Below are 20,805 nucleotides of genomic sequence, written 5' to 3'. Positions count from 1 at the left end.
TTTCCAACTCCAACACTTAGAGACGTGTCTATCAGAAATTTAAAAAATGGATGGGTATGAATTTTTTGCTGTTGCTGTATGATAATTTGACTGTCAACATTGATGGGTGTATTATTCCTTATAGCCCAACAGTCAGAAACCTTGGAGTGATTTTTGATTCCAGCCTTACATTCCAGTCGCATATCAAGGCTATTACCAAGACAGGATTTTTTCATCTCAGAAATATTTCCAAAATTCGACCTATTCTGTCATTACGCGATGCTGAAACTGTAATCCATGCATTCGTATCTTCCAGACTTTATTATTTTAAAGTCCTTTTCTAGGGTCTTCCTAGCTGTGCTACGAGAAGTCTTCAGCTTGTTCAGAATGCAGCGGCTAGAATACTGACAAAAACTAGAAAATGTGACCATATCACACCCGTTCTGACCTCCCTTCTTATAACCTATAACACCCTGCATGGACTGGCATTACCGTACCTATTTACCTACCGTATTGAAACCATGTTGCATGGTGATTTTGCACTTTAAATGAATTGAGTGATTGATTGATTGAATAGTTTAGTAATTTAGATCTAGTTTTAGACTAGTGTTTTTTCTATACCTCCAAGTATCAGATTCAAATCAAATGCTTAGATTTCGTAAGCTACAGTTGTTTAGTCAATGCAAACACTCGTTATGGGCTAGTATAGAAATCATACTGTATATGGAGAACAATCCCTCCACTAATGAACTTAATGATGAATGAATATTAACTTTGGTTTTTCCCTCAAGGTCATTTCTTTAAAAATCAACAACTGCATTTAAACTTGAAATATCATCACTTTAACTTAAATTTTATGTTTTTAGGAAATTAAAGGAAACAAATTCAAACTTGTCTTATGTCTTGGTCATAATACATTCAAAACCTGTGATAATGAAGGACAGATAGACATTGCTTCATTTTGAGACTGCACATGCTTAAAATACTGGAAATACTGACCAACAAGTACATAAAAAATTAAGACATATAAGAAAAACTGCTTAATTGTATTGCAACAAAGTAAAAAAGCATTGAGGGACAGAAAGTACCTGATAACCTCTGAGTACAGGCCCATCAGCAGCAGCCTCCCGTAGGGAAAATCAGTGGAAAGAACAGCAATGTATCAATTTACTAGCCGCTAATTTACCACAGTCTCACCTCATTAGGTTGAAATGCATCACTTAAATTACATTATCACAGCAACATGCAATAAATAAAGCTAAAGAAGTAGTGTTGTAGTAATTTACCTGATCATTTCTGGTAATCACTGATTTGTTTGCTTCTTGCTGTTTACCGTTAATGTCCTGAATGATTGAATGAATGTTGTGTAATCCTTTAATAAGTGGAACCTAAAGGAATGATGCTAAGCCAACAGCGTAGTGTACATTTTAAAAGGCTACGTTAAACTCAACATTTTATCAGTGGAATCTCTGCACTTTTGTTTTTTAGCTCCGTCATCGTACACAGAGCAATGCAAGAGCGGCCGTATGATAGGAACCTGACAGAGACTCAGAATGAAGCTTCATTTTTTGTTTTTTTATTTTTTATTTTTTGTTGTTCCTGAGGTTTTTAACAAGACAAATGATCAAGAAAGGTCTCCTCCTCTCCAAAACAAACAGACACGCTGTTTTAAACAGGTAAAAATACTGAATTAAGAACTTTGACATTAAAAATCAATGTTTACCTGATGCGCTTCAGCGAGCACGGGATGCCAGGAGGGGCTGCAAGCTTATTTGTAGATGTTCAGCTTAAAGGAGTTTTATGCAGTGCTTAAACTAAAACAAAAAAGGAATAGTCAAATGTGGTAATATACTTTGATTCAGATAATGCTCTACTTTAAAGAACATCCAGGAGCATAGGTTCGATGTACAAAAAACAACATGCAGCATATTTCTGTTCCATCATGGCTCAGTGGCTTCGGTCGTCTCTTAATCGGAAGGTTGGGGGTTCGATCCCTGACTGCTACAGTCACATGTCAAAGTGTTGGGTATTACACTGAACCCCAAATTGCTCCTGATTGGCCTTTGCCATCAGTGTGTTAGTGTGAGTGTGGATGGGTGAATGTGACATGTAGTGTAAAAGCACTGAGTGGTCGGAAGACTAGAAAAGTGCTATATGAATACAGTTCATTTACCATGTTTAGTGCCATACTTGGACTGCTAAATAGTCATTGGACTGCACTTATAAAGCGCCTATATAGTCTACTTGCTTTACTCTACGCGGCTCTCAGTCACAGCTGCGGTAATAACCCGTGTGAAACAAGTGTTTAGTTTTGAACCCTCTTCACTGTCCGGATCCGAATCCTCCACCGGCACTAAAGTCACATAGAAAGCAAAACAAAACATTTTAGACAAAGCTATGAGGCCCCTGATGAAGTACCATAAATAAGCATGATGTCACTGTATTTAGTTTCACTTCAGAACGTCTATCTCCTGCAGACTACAGGCTGGCTACACTTATGTCAATCTATCCCCTTTTCATAGTTTTATATTTCTCTGGGATGGATTTTACTCCATGTTGGGAGAGATTAGAAACTGCTGTTGCATTACAGAGACTAACCTGCATGTTGATGCTTGATGTACTGAGGCATGATGTAATGCTTTCTATCTTATCATAGGCACTTAGGGTACAGCATTAGGCCCCATTAGGCCCCTCATGCCCCTCACTGTGTGTGTTTGGTTTCATTAGAGATGGTGGTGATGAGGCAGTGTTTCTTTGAACAAGTCCTATCTTGTACAGTTTTACAGCTGCCTTGTTCCTATGGTGAAAGAAGCAGGATGTCACACTGGAGGAAGTAGGCCAATTAATCTACAGCACCCCCCTCCTACACACACATTCTTCACTATTATCCACTAACCAGGAGTTTCCCAAAGTACTGTCCCCGGAGAGTCTGCAGTGAGTTTCTTAACCCTTTCCTTTGGAGGAGGAGCTTAATGTGGCAATCCAAAAAACACTTGTTAGGAGTGTAAATTATTTGCCCCATCCATGCTAAATGTCTTCACTCATTATGTGGCACATTTGTTCTTGTTATACAGCATAATGCACATTGTAAAGTCAGCCCCAAAACTACATTCTAATGTACATTGGACAAAGTATGAAAGGGTGGTTTAAGATTGTCCCCAGTTTATTGTTTGCCCCCGAGCCTCCCCTAACAGGTTTATAAAGCCATGTATGGCTGACTAATGTATTAGTCATGCTCTACCTTTCACCATCTTTTCTGAGGCCCAACTATGAGTCAAAGCATGCCCCAGTGGATTCCACCTCACGGTAAATCTTACGGTTTGACAGCTCTTTCTTTATAATCTGTGTCAAAGTTCATAGCTCAAATCTTTAATTGATATTGGAAAACGATTAACCTGATCTCTGTTCCGAGGTGGAGATTTTTCTCAATTACCCCTGCACCGTGTGCATATACATTGAGGAGAATGTATTGGTCAAAGTGTCTGTCAGCTACTGTACATCAAAGGGTGGTCTTTGGATAGACCGCCTGCTGGTATCCACAGTGTTTCTAACAGGGTTCTCACAGCAGGCAGCCATACAACCATTTGTTTTGCTCTGCCCTTGTACTTGTATTCATGATGCTCGGTGGTTTCCATCTCTACACGGAAACTAAAGAATATAAGGGATTTTTTTTTCTCAAGTTGAGAGATATATGTATGTTAAATCAATAGTACTGCAAACATACTCCTCTGCAGTCAAGTTAAAGCTGTAATAAGTAGGATTTTTCCTCGCATTTTGTCAACAACACATTCAAACTGGGCCCCTTCTCCTGTTGCTCTTCATCACCAGAAGCACACGCCCACCCCATCCCACCGAGCTAGTACTGACCGCGTCACGGTTACCTTCGCGCTAGCATGCTAACCACCGTGTCCTACCCGGTTTGAGGCACCTATTTGTCCAACAGAAAGAAGGCCAACTCTGCATCGCTCTGTTGCCATGTTCGCAGGTCTGAATGGGGCCCAGTTGCTCATTTGAACCACTCCCACACTCAGCTATACGCTGTGATTGACTCAGAGAACCAATGAAAACATGATTTATATTATATTATATGTATAAAAGTCTATATTTTATTTTTCTAGGAAAATCCTTCTTATTATTCCTTTAACAATATAAATGAATAGTTCAGTTAGACTTAAAAAAATAAACGTACTTTCTTAATCCTCTTCGTCCCTATGGAACATAAGGCTACGACTGTCTGCTTCCATGTGGTCCTTTCCTATGCAGCATGTTGCGCCTCGCCCCCACGTTAGGTTTGCTGTTTTCTGTTTGCCTCGGTTGTTTCCTGCTACCAGGGGGAGTCTATCTAAAGACAACTTTAGGAATTCAGTCCTGGTCCATTCTGAGGACATGTCCGAGCTATCAGAGGCGTCAGTGTTTAATTTCCAGCACCAGAATGCGACAGTTTGTGTTTTTGTACAGGTCCTCAATGGAGATCTTTTCTGGTCAAAAGATGCAACATATATTCCGGAGACATCTGCTGTGGAACGCATTGATCTTTTTCATGTCACTCTCAAGCACTCGCAAGCATTCTGAGCCATACAGTAGAACTGATTGAACATTGCTGTTAGACAGTCTGATCTTGGTTTTTAGGTGTCCTGCTTTGACTTCCAGGTGGTTTGAAGGCTTGCAAATGTGCTGCGAGCTCTCCCGAGCCTTATGCGGGTGTCTTTGCTGCCTGCATTGTCCGATTAAAAAATGAAGCTTGGGTAGAAACATTTAATACATTTGTGTTTTAGATGTGCAACAGTAATTGATACATGGTACAACCACTTTCTTCTTCCCGCAGGAATTCAACCCTGTCCTCCTGGATGATAGTCTCATGTTTGTTTGACCTGTTCATTTTCCATGACTGCCAACCCAAGCAGGCTTGCGCAAGTTTCTTACAAAGTTCCATGACCTCAATAGCACAGCAACACAGTAAGCTTGAGAACAACATCCAGATATGAGCCTAAAGGGGGTATCTAGGTAGTCATATTCTTAAGTGTGTGCTGTGTAAAACAAGTTTGGAGTAAGACGAGGCTGCCTTAAGCAAAACAAACTGTCTAATAGTACATTTTTGAGGAAGATTTGTTTTAATTTTTGGTTTTCTGACTACATGCTCAAAACAATGCCAATAGTGTCAATTAATAACCGTGAAAGAGAATCTAAAAAAATTAAGGCTGTTTAGTAGTTTGTAGACCGTCACAATCATAATGCATCTGATTAGTATGAGATATTATTGCTGAGAACATAAAGCAGTCTTTTTTCTTTCAGTCACTATAACTTTCTGTGATGTAGCTTCAGGCCTTCACTCTCCATTTCTGCTGCAGCAGCATGCACTTTGATCCAGTCCACTGCAAACTTTTTATTGCCTGGGGCCCACTTCCTAGATGTCTCAACTCACACTGATCTACATATATAGATAAATCCAAACTGATCAGGTGGTTAAATTGCAGATGTCAAATTTTCTATGTATATCAAACAAATTAAAAAGTCAGGGCTTAAAGTCTTCATGAGCCTTGGAAAAAAAAACTTTTGCTGCACATTGACGCTCAGGGCTATGCTGACTTACCTGTCTGAAAGGGAGCAATGAATAATTTGATCACATTTTTCATTTCACTCGAGTGCTGAACAAACAGGAATCTGTGATTAACAGTTTTAATTAGGATTCTAACTTGACAAATTCTTACAGCCTCGCAACGTGTCGAAGATGAATAAATCACTGGCCTGGGATCATCAAGCTGCCTCCTAAGTGAATGTGCCTCGAGATTACTTTGTGATTTCACAAAGTGTGAGTCAGCCAAGGCCGGGTGTGTTTAACTAAGCCTCTTGCCACCACATGTCAGGTGGAGGAAGTTTATGTCCATTCCATGATCTTACTACCCGGCTCAGGTATTGGACCCCCATCCTCTTCATGTTTCTTCTTTGACTCTTGAAAGCTGGATGTCAAAACTGAGTGGAGCCAGTGCTAGTTAGGCTCACAGCATGTAAGACGTCTGCACACCTGGGTTATGAGGGCACTGTAAAAATAGTGGTAACATTTGGAGAGTTTTATTAAGAAGTCGAGCTTAATGGCATGTAGGGTTCATTTACAGGTGATGCTGCTGGGTATTCAGTGAAAAAAGACTAGTTCCTAGAAAGTCTGCAGCTTTTTGTGCATATTAAGTATTTTTTAATGTTTTCTGAGTTAAAAATATTCTTCCTAGTCTATTAGATCAACATAGATTTCTACCTTAGTGTCTATTCTGCACTGACAGAAGCTTATCTAACTTGATAAGCACTTGACCAGGTTACTGAGCAGTATTCCAGATGAGACCATAACCTGCAAGGTGCAGCTACTCTGTTTGTGTGACTACTAGAGGGCAGTTGCTCATCAAGGGTGATCCCCAAAGGTTTCGCTTCACAGACTTAATTGCTACAGAGGTTGACTGAAAGACATAATTGATTTACTCCCCTTAGTGCATGGTTAGAGCCAAAACTCTACATTTTGTCTTGGAAACACTTAAAACCAGACTGTTTTGGTTACCTGATTCAGAATCCAATCCAATTTATTTCTTGAGATTTCTTGATTCGATAAGTTTCACTGCATTTCGTTGATATAAACATTGGTGTCATCAGCAAACACTGTCACAATGGCTTTGATAAAAAAGCAGAGGCCCCAACTGACTTCCCTGGGGGACACCTTGACGGATCACTGGACCAAATGACTTAATTTAACTAAACACATAAAATGATGAGCAGCTGGCTACTTCTTTTTTTCAGTATCTCATGGTCTATTAAAACGAATGCAGACCTAAAGTCAAACAAGTTGTTTTATTACTGTCTGTAGCACTCAACCAAGGATTGAACTTTTTTCATTGAAGCCGTGCTTGTGGAGTGACCCTCTTTGCTTTCTTTTTCTGATGAAAATCTAATGGAAGTTGTCGCTGAAAAATAATGTGCGACCTGATCAAACACTACCCCTACGTTTACTTGACAAGTAGAGGGTCAATACTAACGAGACGGCTTCAAGCGTCTAAAAACGCCCCCTCGCTTTTAGAGTGTTCAGTCAAGGTTGTTTATTCAACTAGTTTAATCCCTAAACTTACTGTGCTTACACTTGCAGATAGTGTTGGACAAGATGCTCCATAAAGCACTTCATCCCATTTAATCACGAGTCAAGCCTGTTCTTCCTGTGCATAAAATGTAAATTTATAGCCAAAAAAAGTACTGCACTGTAATTTTTGTAATAGCAGTTTTGTTAGAGTTTAGATGGGGATACGCATCATCCCTCACCCCCTGCGACACGCCCTAATAACAAATTTAAACATCAGTAATGTGCACTGGTGTTTGAAATTCCATTGTGAAATGTTGAATTTAAATCTTGATGATATGCATCATAACTATTGTAATCAGACATCCCAAGCTTCGCCTCCATTATTAATTGTCCAAAGCGTAATGATTTATTGTAGTCCTGCAGAATGATTATTAATTTTCTGGTTGATTATACCTGTGGGCGGCAACAGCACTGTTCAGCATATACTGTAAGCATCTGCTAAATGAAAAAGTATTCCTCACATGAAAAGATGTCCTTGGAGAACAACAGCCCATTTTTCCTTTAATCAAACATATGTTAAAGTGCTGTTGATTAAGGGTACTGTGGCAAGCTTTCCAAGGGAAAGCATCTAATGAACATTATCTGATTATTTTCTTTGTTCAGACTTGTAAAAGAAAACTTTATTGTGCAAGCAGTTAAGTTCAAGGAAGTGTTGTTCTTTTCGATCCTTTGCACGTTAAAACTTGGCAAAGTACTTCAGAGCTGAACCCGAACCTGCACCTGCACTGCAACAGAAACGTGCAGTCGCACTACATCACACTGGTGTGACACTGGTGGTTTACATTCCAGAGGAACAGCGGAGAGTGACAGGAGTGTGTGTACAATACAAGCTGCTCTCAGCCAGGCAAGTCTGGGTACGCCTGAGCTGCAAACAGCAGGCCAAGTTCAAACTCCACTTCAAGATCTCAGCACTTAGAGGAATGCACAGGTGCAGACACTCTGCAGCAGACAATCCCAGCTTACACTTGATCACTTTGACACTTTGCAGGGAAGATGCCAATGACAAGTTCCTGTGGGATTGTGATTGGGCCTCTTTCAACAAAGGAAAAGTCCACTGAGTTTTTTTTTTCTGCCTCCGGTCTTGCAGTATCCTGGCCAACTAAATCCCTCCACACACTCCTGCTCATTTACAGCATCACAGCTGATGGTTGTGTAATAACACTTTTACTCTGATGAGCTTGGCATGGGTATCCAGTGGCATATTAATCTATCCATGTCCAATTAATCAATGCTGGATCACATGCTGCTGCTCTTAACTGCAGGCTTCCACTTACATTTACTGATATCAGCTGACATGTTTAATCAGGGATCACCTTCCTATGGAATGGAGCACATTGCATATATTTCTGCATTAGCAAATAGTAATTTTTGCAGTTTATTAATTGATATTCTGTACTAAGCCGTTTCAGTGTCATAGAGAGACATGATCAGTCAGGAAAGAACCTCTGGAGAGCTCTATTTGCAGCTTCATTGATCACATGAGATATCACTGTCCCTCAAACAGAATTTCCACGCACTTTCATTAACTAAATTATATTAAATATCCAATTAAATAGCTCCAGTCCTAAAATTAAAAAGGAAGGGCAGGATGTAGTGTTTTAATGATGCTGATTAGGGATGTTGCTTAACATCATAGCTGTCTTATCCTAAATTAGATGTGTATTTCTCTGGAATGGTACGTCTGACACACCTTTGCTGAAGAGGAAAGAAAGCGCTCTGTTGGCCCCGTCCTCTCTGGCCACTAAGAAAGAGAGGCAGATTAATTAACAGACCTTTGCAGCCAATGAAGACAGGTGGCAATAATCCTGACGAGAGACAGATCTGAAGCCTCTCATACAAAACCAATTTCAACTGCACTCCATTTTTCAAAAGCTCATCAGGGTGAAGAACGACAGAGTTGAACCCATGTGGCTGCAGAATTTGTTTCTCTGTGATTGCCTTGTCAGGATATCTTATCCGATGGCAGATGACCAAAACCCCACCCTTCACAGACAAACCCTCGCTTTTTCTCCCCCTGACACACAAACTGGTTCACACAATGCATTCTCTGTCTTCCCTGATCGCACACGCTCATGCACATCCTCTCGCACTGTCATACACTTCCACACAAGGACGCACGCAGCCACAACTGACCACTTTTTTATTATCTGGAAGGCTGTAAAAAGACACTACACCCCAAACTATTCAAATACAGACTCTTATATTTAACGGGGAATCTGCACAGGCAACGTGTTTAAAGTGTATTTTTGACACGAGTGTGTCGGAACAGAACGGCCCCAATGTTATTCAATGCTGCAATCTCCACTAGCTGCGTATAAGTACATGCCCACAACCAAGGAATCCATGTTAAACCATGTGATTCATTTTGGCCGACTTCGATTTCTGTTTCCAGTTGAACTTATTGATAGGCTAGATGAGCAGGCGTTGGTTGCAAAGTTGTCTTCTACGGTTTACAGCAGACTGCCCACTTTTTGGCGTCACTGCCACCCCTATTTATGGCCAGGAATTGCAACTACCATTGGCTAACTTTGCTACCCTTCTTTGCTGTAGTCGCAGCTGGTGTAGATCGCAAAATAGATGCTGCCGTGACGCTTAAGTGTCGCGCACGTTCGTCTGACGCTACAGAGTCGCTGTAGATTCCAAGTTATACTACACCTGCATGCACAGGCCTGCATGTTGTTATTCAGACAAATCCAAGGACAACAACAAATCCATGGTAGTTGGTCAGAGGGGTTAAGCATATGGTTCATTTCAATACCATGACCACTTGAAGGCAATGATTTACACCTTGTTCTCATGTTGTCTGTGATTATTCCTTATTCCTTATTAAAACTGGATAGTTTTTGTTGCTCTATTTCATCAAAAGTGCTTCCAAAACAACTTTTAAAAACTAAAGCGAACACAATGAGCTGCAGCACAAACTAAATAGTCTCCATGGAGGCCATTGATTCCGACTATTTATCTTGGTTATTGTCTTCGGGACAATGAGGTTATTTATCCGAACAGAATGGACCCCACTTGGTTTGCAGCGATACAATCAACAGCACATTATAGTAATGATGCTATACATAGGCAATTAGTACATAATAATGTGCTGCACTTGCATTAATGTGATTGAGCAGGTCTGCTTTGGGGATATGCATATGTAACATTCCTCTCTTCCTTTGCTTTCTGCAACTCCAGCTAACCCTCATCAAGACAGCCTCAGTGGTCGATGATGGGATCCACCCTGACCGTCCAAACACTACTCCCCCTGGAACATTAATTTCAAAGTAGTCTCATGAGTAAATCAAAGGAGAGAAAGCTCACTGGGCAAGAAAGTAGGGAGTGGAAACCACACTTCTGTAGTAAACTCTTCTTCACAGGGAGAAAGTATTATGGCAAATTAATTTCCCTGAGATTAATGTACAAGGTAAATATTTTAGTGCGAGTACTTATCTTCTGAAAAGTCAGAGGAAGCACACCTCCTCACTCCCTTCCCCCTGCCTCGCTCTCCCAGTGTGTGTTGAAACAGCTTAGATGCATAAGGAGTCTAATGAGACAAGAGATTCCAAGCTGCCTGATGGCTCTCATCAATCACCTTTCTCCTTTGGAGGTGTGATGCCGGCCGGGGGGGAAGGGGCCACAGAGGGTCGGGTGGGAGGGAAGGCATCAGGCTTTTAATCTCAATAAGTTAATAGACTTTCAAGTCTGGTCTTGCTAAGTAGAACTTCGTCCCTGTTGTTAGCAAACAAGCAGCATGTACACAGGAGGCTGTCTCAGGAGCTGCTTGGCATTTCCACATTACACAGTTAATTTGTGTTGCAACTGAAATTAGGAGATCTAACTAAAGTTTGTCGATACGCTGATAACAGCCAGTTAAAGGTTACTAAGTACTGAGTTCAGGAAAAGAAACCCAGATCCCTCCTGAATGCAAATGCTCTACTTCCTACAAATATGTGTTTGGTAAATATTTTAGCAGCAGTTCTCGCTTATGGAGAATGTGTATGATTCCTCATTTAGCTGAAGGCACATACAGATTGTGGCAAACTCCTAAGCCACACAGCACACGATACAATAAATTAATTATATCCTGGAGCGTAAAATTTGCACACATGTCATGTTGTGTGGACTTCTAAAGGTGGAAATGGCCATTAGCTAAACCTCCTCTCAGAGCAGTGCATGTCTAATATTCACTTACCATTTACACGGTGTGGCTGGTGCTACAAAGGTCTTGCTGTTCAAAATATGAAGTATATATTATGCAATGGGTGTTCCTGCTTTACGAAAACTACTAACATTAGCATACAATGCTATTTAGCTTACTGCCTCACATCTTTACAGTGGCAAAGACTGAAGAAGAAGAAGTCAATAGGAGCAATCAGGGCAATGTTAGCATCTTTGTCTGGCTCTTTAAAAGATTCTTGGAAGTTTTAAACACATTTAAACAGTTTTTCTCTTTTAAAAGTGAAAAATATTGTTTGAAAATGCAAAAAAAATACACACAAAAGCACTTATCTGACCTCTGTATTGAATATTTGAATAGCTAGCATTAAACTTTGCTCGGGATCTGTTAGCTTTAGCTAGCATTGTTCCCCTAACTGTAGCTCATGGTTAGCATGATATCTTGTACTTTGTGTAACCATAAAAAGCATGTTTCACATCGTTTTGTCTTCTCATCTTCAAACAAGTCATCTAGAGCCAGCCTTATACTACAAATCTTTCAGTGTTGAAAAAATGTCATGAGTTTTGTTGGAGTTCATGGATGCTCCCATCGTCGCAGTTGTTTGCTGTTTGGTGGTCATAAAACTTACGTTAGCTCACAATGCTAATGCTCGTAATCCAAAAGCTGCCTCAGATCCGTTGTTCATTTTTCTCGTAAATTTGAACCTGGAGCCTGATGTGAAATAATCCCAACAACATTATAGTTGTAGTCTTGTAAAGAGTGACCCAGCACGATACCCAGTCTTTGCTAAGTCATATAGTCTGTAACAGAAACATCTTAGCTGTGTTAGACTTCAGTTTTATCCAAGTCAGAGGTAACACAAATTAGTGAGCTAGCTACAGATGATATAATCTGCTAGCAACAGCAAATTTCAGCAGACAGAAGTGTCACTAGCCAAATATTAGGGCTGTTTTGTTGACTTCTGGCTGATATCTGATTGTATTTATTTATACAGCACATATTTAAAAATAAATAAATATGTATACATTTTAAGAAAAGGAGACATGCAGGGGAAACCCAGTACATACATTCTTTTGACATTAACATTGATTTACAAAAAGAGGGGACAAAAAGGGCTCATATAAAATGTACATAAAAATAGACAGGCTGATGAGGACAGAAATAATTAAGTAAAGAAAAAATCAAGCTCACATTATTTTGAAATATTTATTTTTAATGGTAAAACTGTCAACATTGTAATCAATGCACATACATATTGCACTAGAATACAAAGCTTGACAGGGATAGCAATGCTAAGAAAAGGGGATGAAGTTGATAACTGTACAGTTGTTAATCTGCCGTATCATTCCCTATTTTCTGTAGCAGTTTCCTCACCCTGAGCTTTACATCTGCCGACATGGCACTAAAACTTTAATGTCATTATTGTTTGTGTTCCATAATATATCAAAGAGTGTTACAGTGACTTTAATAGCAGGTCAAACATGCCTGACCATGACTTTAAGAGATAATATTGTATTTGTGCCTTCGTCCTCTTTGCTGTTCTAGTGTGACAGTTCTGCTTAATGAATTATCTCCATGCTGGACCATGTGTACCTCTGGAGGAAGTAATGTGGAAAATATGTAGGAAATGTATTTGGGTTGACTGTCCGGCTATTAATAATGATTGTGTTTGGATAAATAGTGCCCTACTTTCAGAATCTGTGGATCTAAATATTCCCAATAGGCTGCTTCCCTCATGTATTGATTGATTGGTATAGTGTTTAAAGGTCATAGTCATAAAACATCAGGATGTAATTAACACACTGTGATTTTTAACCAGTGGTTAATGCATTTTGTGCTGACTTTTTAAGTTATAGCTTGCTTCTCAGTGTGGTGTTTGGATTACCAAGTGTTATTTGACTTTAAGATGAGGTGCAGGGGAAATGTAATTTCTAAAGAGACTGTGCTCCTCACCAGAAAGGGGCAGATAGGTCTGCCAGGCCTGTGATACATATCCTCATACAGTGTGTCTTTAATCATGTTCCCTTCAAGGTATAGATGGACTACCATGTGTCCTCTTACTCTGAACAACTAGCCTCCTAAATACTAAAACCCTGCTTACATTCCACACAGAGTCACATGAAGACAAGATGGATGTGATGGTCTCCTTATGGCTACTTTAATCAGCTTCTTCACAGGAAGTAAATTTGGTAGAAGGAACACAATAAAGCTGCTTTTAACCCAATTCAAACTGGCTTGGCCTTGATATGACTAAAAGCTGAAATCCCACTGATGGATGGGACGCTAACAGCTTTATTGAAATGTGCCTTTTCAGGATTGTCACCAAAATGTGTTCCATTGCTTTTAGTCTCCCAGACCTTAAGAACTGACCACCGCAATTAGCACCATTTTAATAGCTTGTGTTATTAGCTTCCAAAAGAAAACATATTCACTGTGTTGCTACCTTGGGATTTGAGTCTATTCATATTTACTCTAAGATTGAAAACATGTGTTTTGGTTTGTGAAGACATTTTTCTGAATGTCTGAATTTTCTTTGGCAAAAGGGAGGAAATAAGCTTTCAATTTCCCCTCTTCCTCTTTAATAGCCTTTGCAGCAGCAGGAAGGATGGAAGGTTTGCATTATGAAATCTAACAGAAAAGATTTATAAATTCAACATTAGCTTTCAGATTTGATCATTAATTTGATTTAAATCCAATTTCAAGTTTAAGCATCAAGAATCATTAGTGGTCATGTTCCAAATGATTTGAAATATATATTTTGAAAGTAATGACCTTAATTAAAGGACTGCACGGTGGTGCAGTGGTTAGTGCTGTAGTGCCTCGCAGCAAGCAGGTTCCTAGTTTGAATAAGGGTTCGGACGAAGTGGACCTTCCTGTGTGGAGTTTGCATGTTCTCCCCGCGCATGCGTGGGTTCCCTCCGGGTCCTCCAGCTTCCTCCCACAGTCCAAAGACATGCAAGGTTCATTGGTGACTCTAAATTGCCAGTGGGTTTGAGAGTGAAAGTTTGTCTGTATCTATGTGTCAGCCCTGTGATTGACTGCCAACCAGTCCAGGGTGTAACCTGCCTCTCGCCCAATGACAGCTGGGATAGGCTCCAGCCCCCCCGCGACCCTGAGCAGGATAAGCGGTGTAGAAAATGGATAGGATGGATGGACGGACCATAATTAACAATTGAGTGAAACCACTGGGACATCACCCATTGGTTTGTGCATTTGTAGCCTGTAGTTTTTAACGCCTTGGTAGACATCTTGGTTTCCTGGTACCAGAAGTGACCATATATGGACGAGACATTATCAATGCAGTCTATGCTCAGGACAAATTCATTAGCTGGCTTAGAGTGCTTGTGGAACATAGCTCACTTGCAGGCTTACCTGCCCGCATCTCCGTTAGGAAGACGAGCTGTAGACGAATGAAACCCACTAAAAATTAACGTCTTCTCGTCACTATGGCCAACGCTCTTCTCTGTGCAACAATGCTGAATGCCATGCACAGGCCCAACAAGTAATTCAACTTTCAAGAAACACTCGACAAACTAAGACGCCAAATATGATAAGCTTGGACACCAGATTATTAGTCCTAATATTAATACATATGATTTCACTCACAGAATGCAGACTTCTTAGACCATCTGTAAGGACAATTAGCCGCACAGCTAGCCATATCGTGCGCCCTATATTTGCATGAAGAATTCTCCAAAAGGAACCATGGCTGAAAGGTTTAAGTTTGATGTTACAGCTAGCAGCACCAACCTGTCACTCAAAGCCTAATTAACCCCTAATTATGCATACCTTTACGCCTTAATATATTTAAACAGGTGAGAACCACCTCTGCACAGTTGGCATAGATATGGAGACTGAAAAGTGCTTTGTGTGCCAGGCCTGTAAACATGTTTACTTCTGCAGTAACGATGGGCTCTATTAGGATTCATTCTCTTATGGAGCCATCCTCAGGTGGCAATTCCTGGTACTGCAATTTTTGGCACTCAGGGTTGGCTTCATTTTCAATCCCAACAGGTTTGCAGTTGGTTAAAAATAAGCCAGAATAATTTTGGACCAGATTCATTTGAAAAGGGTTCTTTAACTTGCATGGCCTCATCAGTGTCAGTATGAAATGAGGAATTAACTCCAAATTTACACGTTACTTTGCGGTAAAATGATCCAACATCCCTCGCTCTGCATTCATAAAGAGGCTTTCTAATCTACAAGCACAAAAAGGTGTGTGGTTTTCCCTTGGCTGCAGCACAGTTCCACCTTGAGAAGGAAAAATCTCCACAAAGGAACCTGATATGATTGGAAACCACAACCCAGTAATTTAATCAGAGCGACTAAAATCAAAGGAGGCAAAAGTTCAGGATCTGAATGCAATGAAATGTATCAGTGCCTTAGAACCTACTGACATAGCTCACTTGTGGAGGAGCAAGCCTAGACAGAAAGGCCTGAGTAATGAAGATGGATGCATTCTGTTATCAGGCAGCCACTTACTGGGGCCTGATGTAACCTTAAACATTGAGGATAGCTCAGTTGCACAAAGAATCTAATTAATGAATAGCAGCCATGAAAGAGGACAAGGCAAGTGTGCATTTGCAGATGAATTCCAGACACTAATCAAACGCTGTTCAAGTGGTTTGGTTTGTCTCCAGAGCCAGGCGATGTTTGGCCAGGATTTAAGGCTGTGTTTGCATGCTGGCTTCATGATTGCATGCGTGCCTCACTGTTTTTATGCATGTTCCTGTGTGAGTATTTAAGTTGTTTTTTATTTCTGTTATATAATTTAAGTGTTTTATGCAGAACAGGTGTGAAGTTAGATTATACAAGTTATTTCAACAATAGGCGTCTGTTTACTCTCCAGAGTGGAGACACTACAAGTATTTCAAGGATTTCAATATAAATCCTGTTATATATAGTTTTTATTTAAAATGGAAACACAATCCGCACTTATGTGTCAACATAGACAGTCAGCAGTGTCATTATCTTATAATGTTCGTGTTAAGGGTGTAAAACCCTTAGACAAGCTGTAATCACATTACTAGAATCTGGATTTGATCCATTCTTCACTTGATTATAACAGAATACAAACCCAGCCTGCTATGCCTGTAACTTACAAAGTTAATGAATTAGTTAATTAGCTACATCTTCAGCCTCAGCTTCAGGCTCATGCCATGGTTACCTGGCCAAAAATATAAGTAAATAAAATGTTTAATTTAATAATAAATATTTTTTTCCACGAGACATAAGTCTGTTTCCCTGGTAACACCTGAAGATTTGACAAACATCTGATACAATCGTAAACATCCAGTAAGGTCCTTTCACAGTGAAAACATTGTGCACTACTCCAAGAAATAGACAAACCTTCGATTCGACATGGCCATGGGAGGTATATCTTGTCTGCTCAACTCATAGAACCTTTTGGCTAAAATATAAGCCAAAATGCTAACTATGCTAGATTCCAAGTCAATAACATAAGACTACATCTTAATTTTTTCTGAAAGCCATAACTCTGTGTACCTTTTAACACATAAGGGTTGGATTAATACCTGAAACAATATAGCAATTGCATCAGGTTCAATCAAAACATTGTTCACTAATCCTGGAAAAAGACAAATCAAGATTTGACTTGGCAACGGGAGACATTTCTATTCCGCTCAGCTCGTAGAACTTTTCAGCTAAAATATGCTTTTTCTGAAATCCACCTGAGGGTTTGACTTAACAAGGTTTTTTGCGCTGGCAGCACCCACAACCTAAGTTTCAGAGCGCTTCTCACCGGCGCTTACTGTTGCTAGGATATGAAAGTTGTATTGTAGCACTTCTGCTTCCCTTGGCAACTCTAGACCTAAAAAAATTGTACCCTTGAAAAAATGAAAGGATTATTTTCTCCTCCACCTATTGTTATTGAAAAAGTTGATATCGGAAACCCCACCACACCCCCTTTCTTGATTTTGATTGGTCGGTGAGGGAGAAGTGACATTTACGAGCGCGGCAGTGTTCCAAAAGTAGAACTATTTTCCACTGAAAGCGCTGTGAAACAAGAGCTCACGTTGAGGCCGTTTTTGAGCCAAGGTCGCTGAGTGCTGAAAACAATGAACCGCATTGGTGTTGTATGGAAAACAGCCGCTGCCAGGACAAAAACGCAGTTAGTGGACACAGGCCCTAATACCTGAAACAATAAATAAGTACACTGCTACTAGGTTCAGTCAATGATTCAGCACATTAATAAAGCAGAACAGAAAGTTTCAGACCTTTGTAAGTGTCTGTTATCAGTGATTAACAGAGATCCTGCGGCCAATCAGAATGGAGATTTATTTTGCAATCCGTCCAATAGTTGTTGAGATCTGGACCAAAGTGTTGGACTGACCGTCTATCATTGCCATCCACAGAGTTACGCCGCTAGCTTTGCTAAAAACCCTCTATAGTGTTTACGACTTTAGATCTTTTGTTATATTATCTGCAGCTGGAATCATTTATGATGAGTCAGAACAGTTTGTGTCGTCATGTCATGAGAGTTGTTCTCCTTCTCCTCCTGTCCAGTACCAGCTCCAGAGGACTTCTCCATGGCGGTCTGTGAGCTTCCAGTGGCAGACGTGGCTTGTGCTCATCACCGCGTTAGCTTTGCTGGGTCTGGTGCCTTATGTTGTTTACCGCATGATGACGGCCTTCACCAACCCTCCTCCCCCCAGCACGTTTAAAGTGGCAGCAGCCTCTTTTGGTCTGCTGACAGAGATCCTGCTGATCAAGTGAGTATTTTATGTTATTACTGTTTATTTATTGACCTCTCCCATCTGTTCTTTGTGGATGTGAAGTGTCCTTGGTCTGAACTTCATTTTACATCCCATCACCATGACAACATCAATGATTAAAATATGATCGATGTGTTCTCATCAGCTTTATACAAACACTATTTTTAATTTTTATGTGAGTTTCAAAACAGGAAGTGGCGAGTGGCATCAAAATAATCATCTTTGAAAACATGCCCCTGACCCCCCCCACCTCCACCTCCACCTCTCTTGTTTTCACTTAGTCTTATTTCCCATTTTGATATTGCTAATTGGAATGATGCCTGCGGTACTGTAAACCATTGGTAAATGAACAGTCTGTTTTTATCAACATCTAGCTTGTAAATAATGCATTAGATTGCTGGCATAAACAATATCTACTCTGTGATTAAAAAGCAACATACGGCTGATACTGTAATCAGATTACAAATACATGTTATGTAATCTGTAATTGCCCAAAGTAGTGATTCAAATCAGGCTTGTGGATTACTTAGACTTTAAAAAACAAAGTGTGAAAGTGATTTTAAAGAACAAAAAGTTGGGATTTGGACAAACACCCTCGCTTTATAAAACTCATAATATTTGGTAGAAGTAGCAGTGATGTAACCTGCCAGTCATTCTGCTTTTGGTGCCAGTAGCAAAGCTAAAAGTTTGTGTTCCACATCTGCCCTTCCTCCAGTATTTGTCTTAACTAAAATAAGAGAGGCTGTTTGTAATTAACTCAACAAGCTCGTAACTTTTTCCCCCATTAACTGCCTTTGCAAGGAATGCAGCTAGTGAACTGGTAATTAATAAATATGGTTGCACTGGTAATGTGCTTCTGCATCATTATGTTGTTGAAGCCCTTCTCCACGCTAGTAATGAGCTGTAATTTTATGACAGGAAATCGGTTTGTTTACAACACATGCAGCAGCTTCAGACGAGCTGCATTCTTGGCAGATCTGGGCTGCAGGTATTTGTTCATTGTTATGAGTTGAAAGAGGTTCAAACATGTTGTCATGCTAACAGTTAAACTGTTAAAATACTAACACTTTGTTAAAGTGCATTCATAATAACTCATCATTACATGTTTGTGTTGTTTTGAAGTTTCAAGGCCAGAATCTCCGATGAATACAGTTAAACAGTCCTCAGATTGTGGGTACTGTATGAGATGCAACAGATACAATCATTCTATACTATCATATATACAACAGTTAGTTCCGACCAAGTAATCTGATTGGACAAGAGGCATTCCAGGAGTGCTGATAAAGAGTACAACATCACAGGGACTTTTCACTCTGTGTATCACTCCACCTCAGCCAGGTGCTCTGAATACTGTTAATCAACATAACAGCAGACCGTGTATGTCCACATTGATCAAGCTGCTTCCTCTGAATCACACAGCAGACTCTTCACTGGTTGATGATAAATTAAAACAAACAGACAAATGTAGAAGATAAAAAACAGCTGATCTGTGGTGACCTGGAGACACAGAGAGCAGGAGAATGTTTGGGTTGCTTGGCAACAACAGTCCAGTTTCAGTTAAGCTGTGGAACTAGTTGATGATTATTACTGTTTACAGTTATTCGCCGTATGTGTATAAAAGCAATATTATATGAGAAGGGGTGATGTTGTACTGAATATCATCATGGCTGTGATTAGGTCGCAGGCATGAGGCCTTAAATATACCAAGGCAGTAATTTTAACTTACAATTTTGCAATGTAATAAAACACATGTACCTAAAGGAGCATGACTTTTCCTAAATGTGTGGATATTCAAGCCTAACATTGTTATTTTATTAAAATTACAACGAGTTTTGTGTATTTCTACTTTGAATAAATCAGATGCACCATATTCATTAGAGATGGTTTATTATTTTAGAGTGCCTAAGGGGACGATCAGACAGAGCGCGCGGGGGCGGCTTTTTTGTAGTTGTTTTCAATGAGAGGGACGCTTTTTGTTCGCAGCGTTTGCGTTGCTGGTTGCCTCATGATTTTGGGGATACGCTCTCAGCGTCTGAGCCTCCAGTTGAAAAAACTTTTACTCAAAGCAGAAAAGTGCCCGACGTCATTGGTGTTTTTTCTCATTGTCCAGTCGGATGAATGGAGAGGCGGGCCTTCTGTCAGTTTACAAAGTAGTTATTTTTGCAAATTAACCGTAGGCTTCAACAGAAAAAGCAGTGCGGTGCTCCTCAACAACCCAGTGCCTTGTTCAAGTGAGCCCACTTAGAGGAGAATACTTTCATTGTGGTTTTACATTTAAGCATTGTGATGTAACAGCCTTTTGCTGCTTTTTAAAAAGAAGTATTGCGTTCTAAACCAGTTTGTATTTGCTCAGTTCAGCGAATATTCCCTTTTTTTCCTATACGTGTTTCGTAAATGGTCAATTGTAAATGGAGTGCACTTATACAGCATGTTTGTAGTCTTCTGACCACTCAAAGTGCTCTTACACTGCATTTCACATTCACCCTTTCACACACACATTTACACACTGATGGCAGAGGCTTCTACGCAAAGTGCCAATCTCCAATCAGGAACTAACTGCATTCATACACAGAAGTCCGAGCAATTTGGGGTTCAGTCGACATTTAGACTGTTGCAGTCAGGGGTCGGACCGCCAACCTCCCAATTGGGATATGACTGACCCTACCACTGAGCCACAGCCGCCCCTCAAAAGGTCCTTAAAGGTTTTTACTTTTAAAACATATTTGTGATGTTTTTGTTTTTTGCTCTTGTGTCCTGAGATCCAAGTAAGAATGGATTGGTAATTATTTAAGAGAGAAATCAACAGCATATAG

The 20,805-nt window shown here is 40.1% G+C and overlaps 1 protein-coding gene across 1 annotated transcript in view; it reads left to right on the top strand.

Annotated features, from left to right (window-relative positions):
• LOC138607219 (uncharacterized) overlaps window positions 1–20,805 on the top strand; it is an 83,453-nt gene that overhangs the window by 50,463 nt on the left and 12,185 nt on the right. The window contains exon 4 of the mRNA XM_069679796.1: window positions 17,784–17,989. Within this exon, the coding sequence (XP_069535897.1) occupies window positions 17,784–17,989 (206 nt within the window). The remainder of the gene's footprint in view (window positions 1–17,783; window positions 17,990–20,805) is intronic.

The sequence above is a fragment of the Semicossyphus pulcher genome, unplaced genomic scaffold (genome assembly GCF_022749685.1).
Source record: "Semicossyphus pulcher isolate SPU_LCO1_2020_fin unplaced genomic scaffold, fSemPul1.0.p SCAF_4, whole genome shotgun sequence".
In the NCBI taxonomy this organism is placed as follows: domain Eukaryota; kingdom Metazoa; phylum Chordata; class Actinopteri; order Labriformes; family Labridae; genus Semicossyphus; species Semicossyphus pulcher.
Note: the sequence above shows the minus strand (reverse complement) of the source record. Positions and strands in the feature narration are given on the sequence as shown.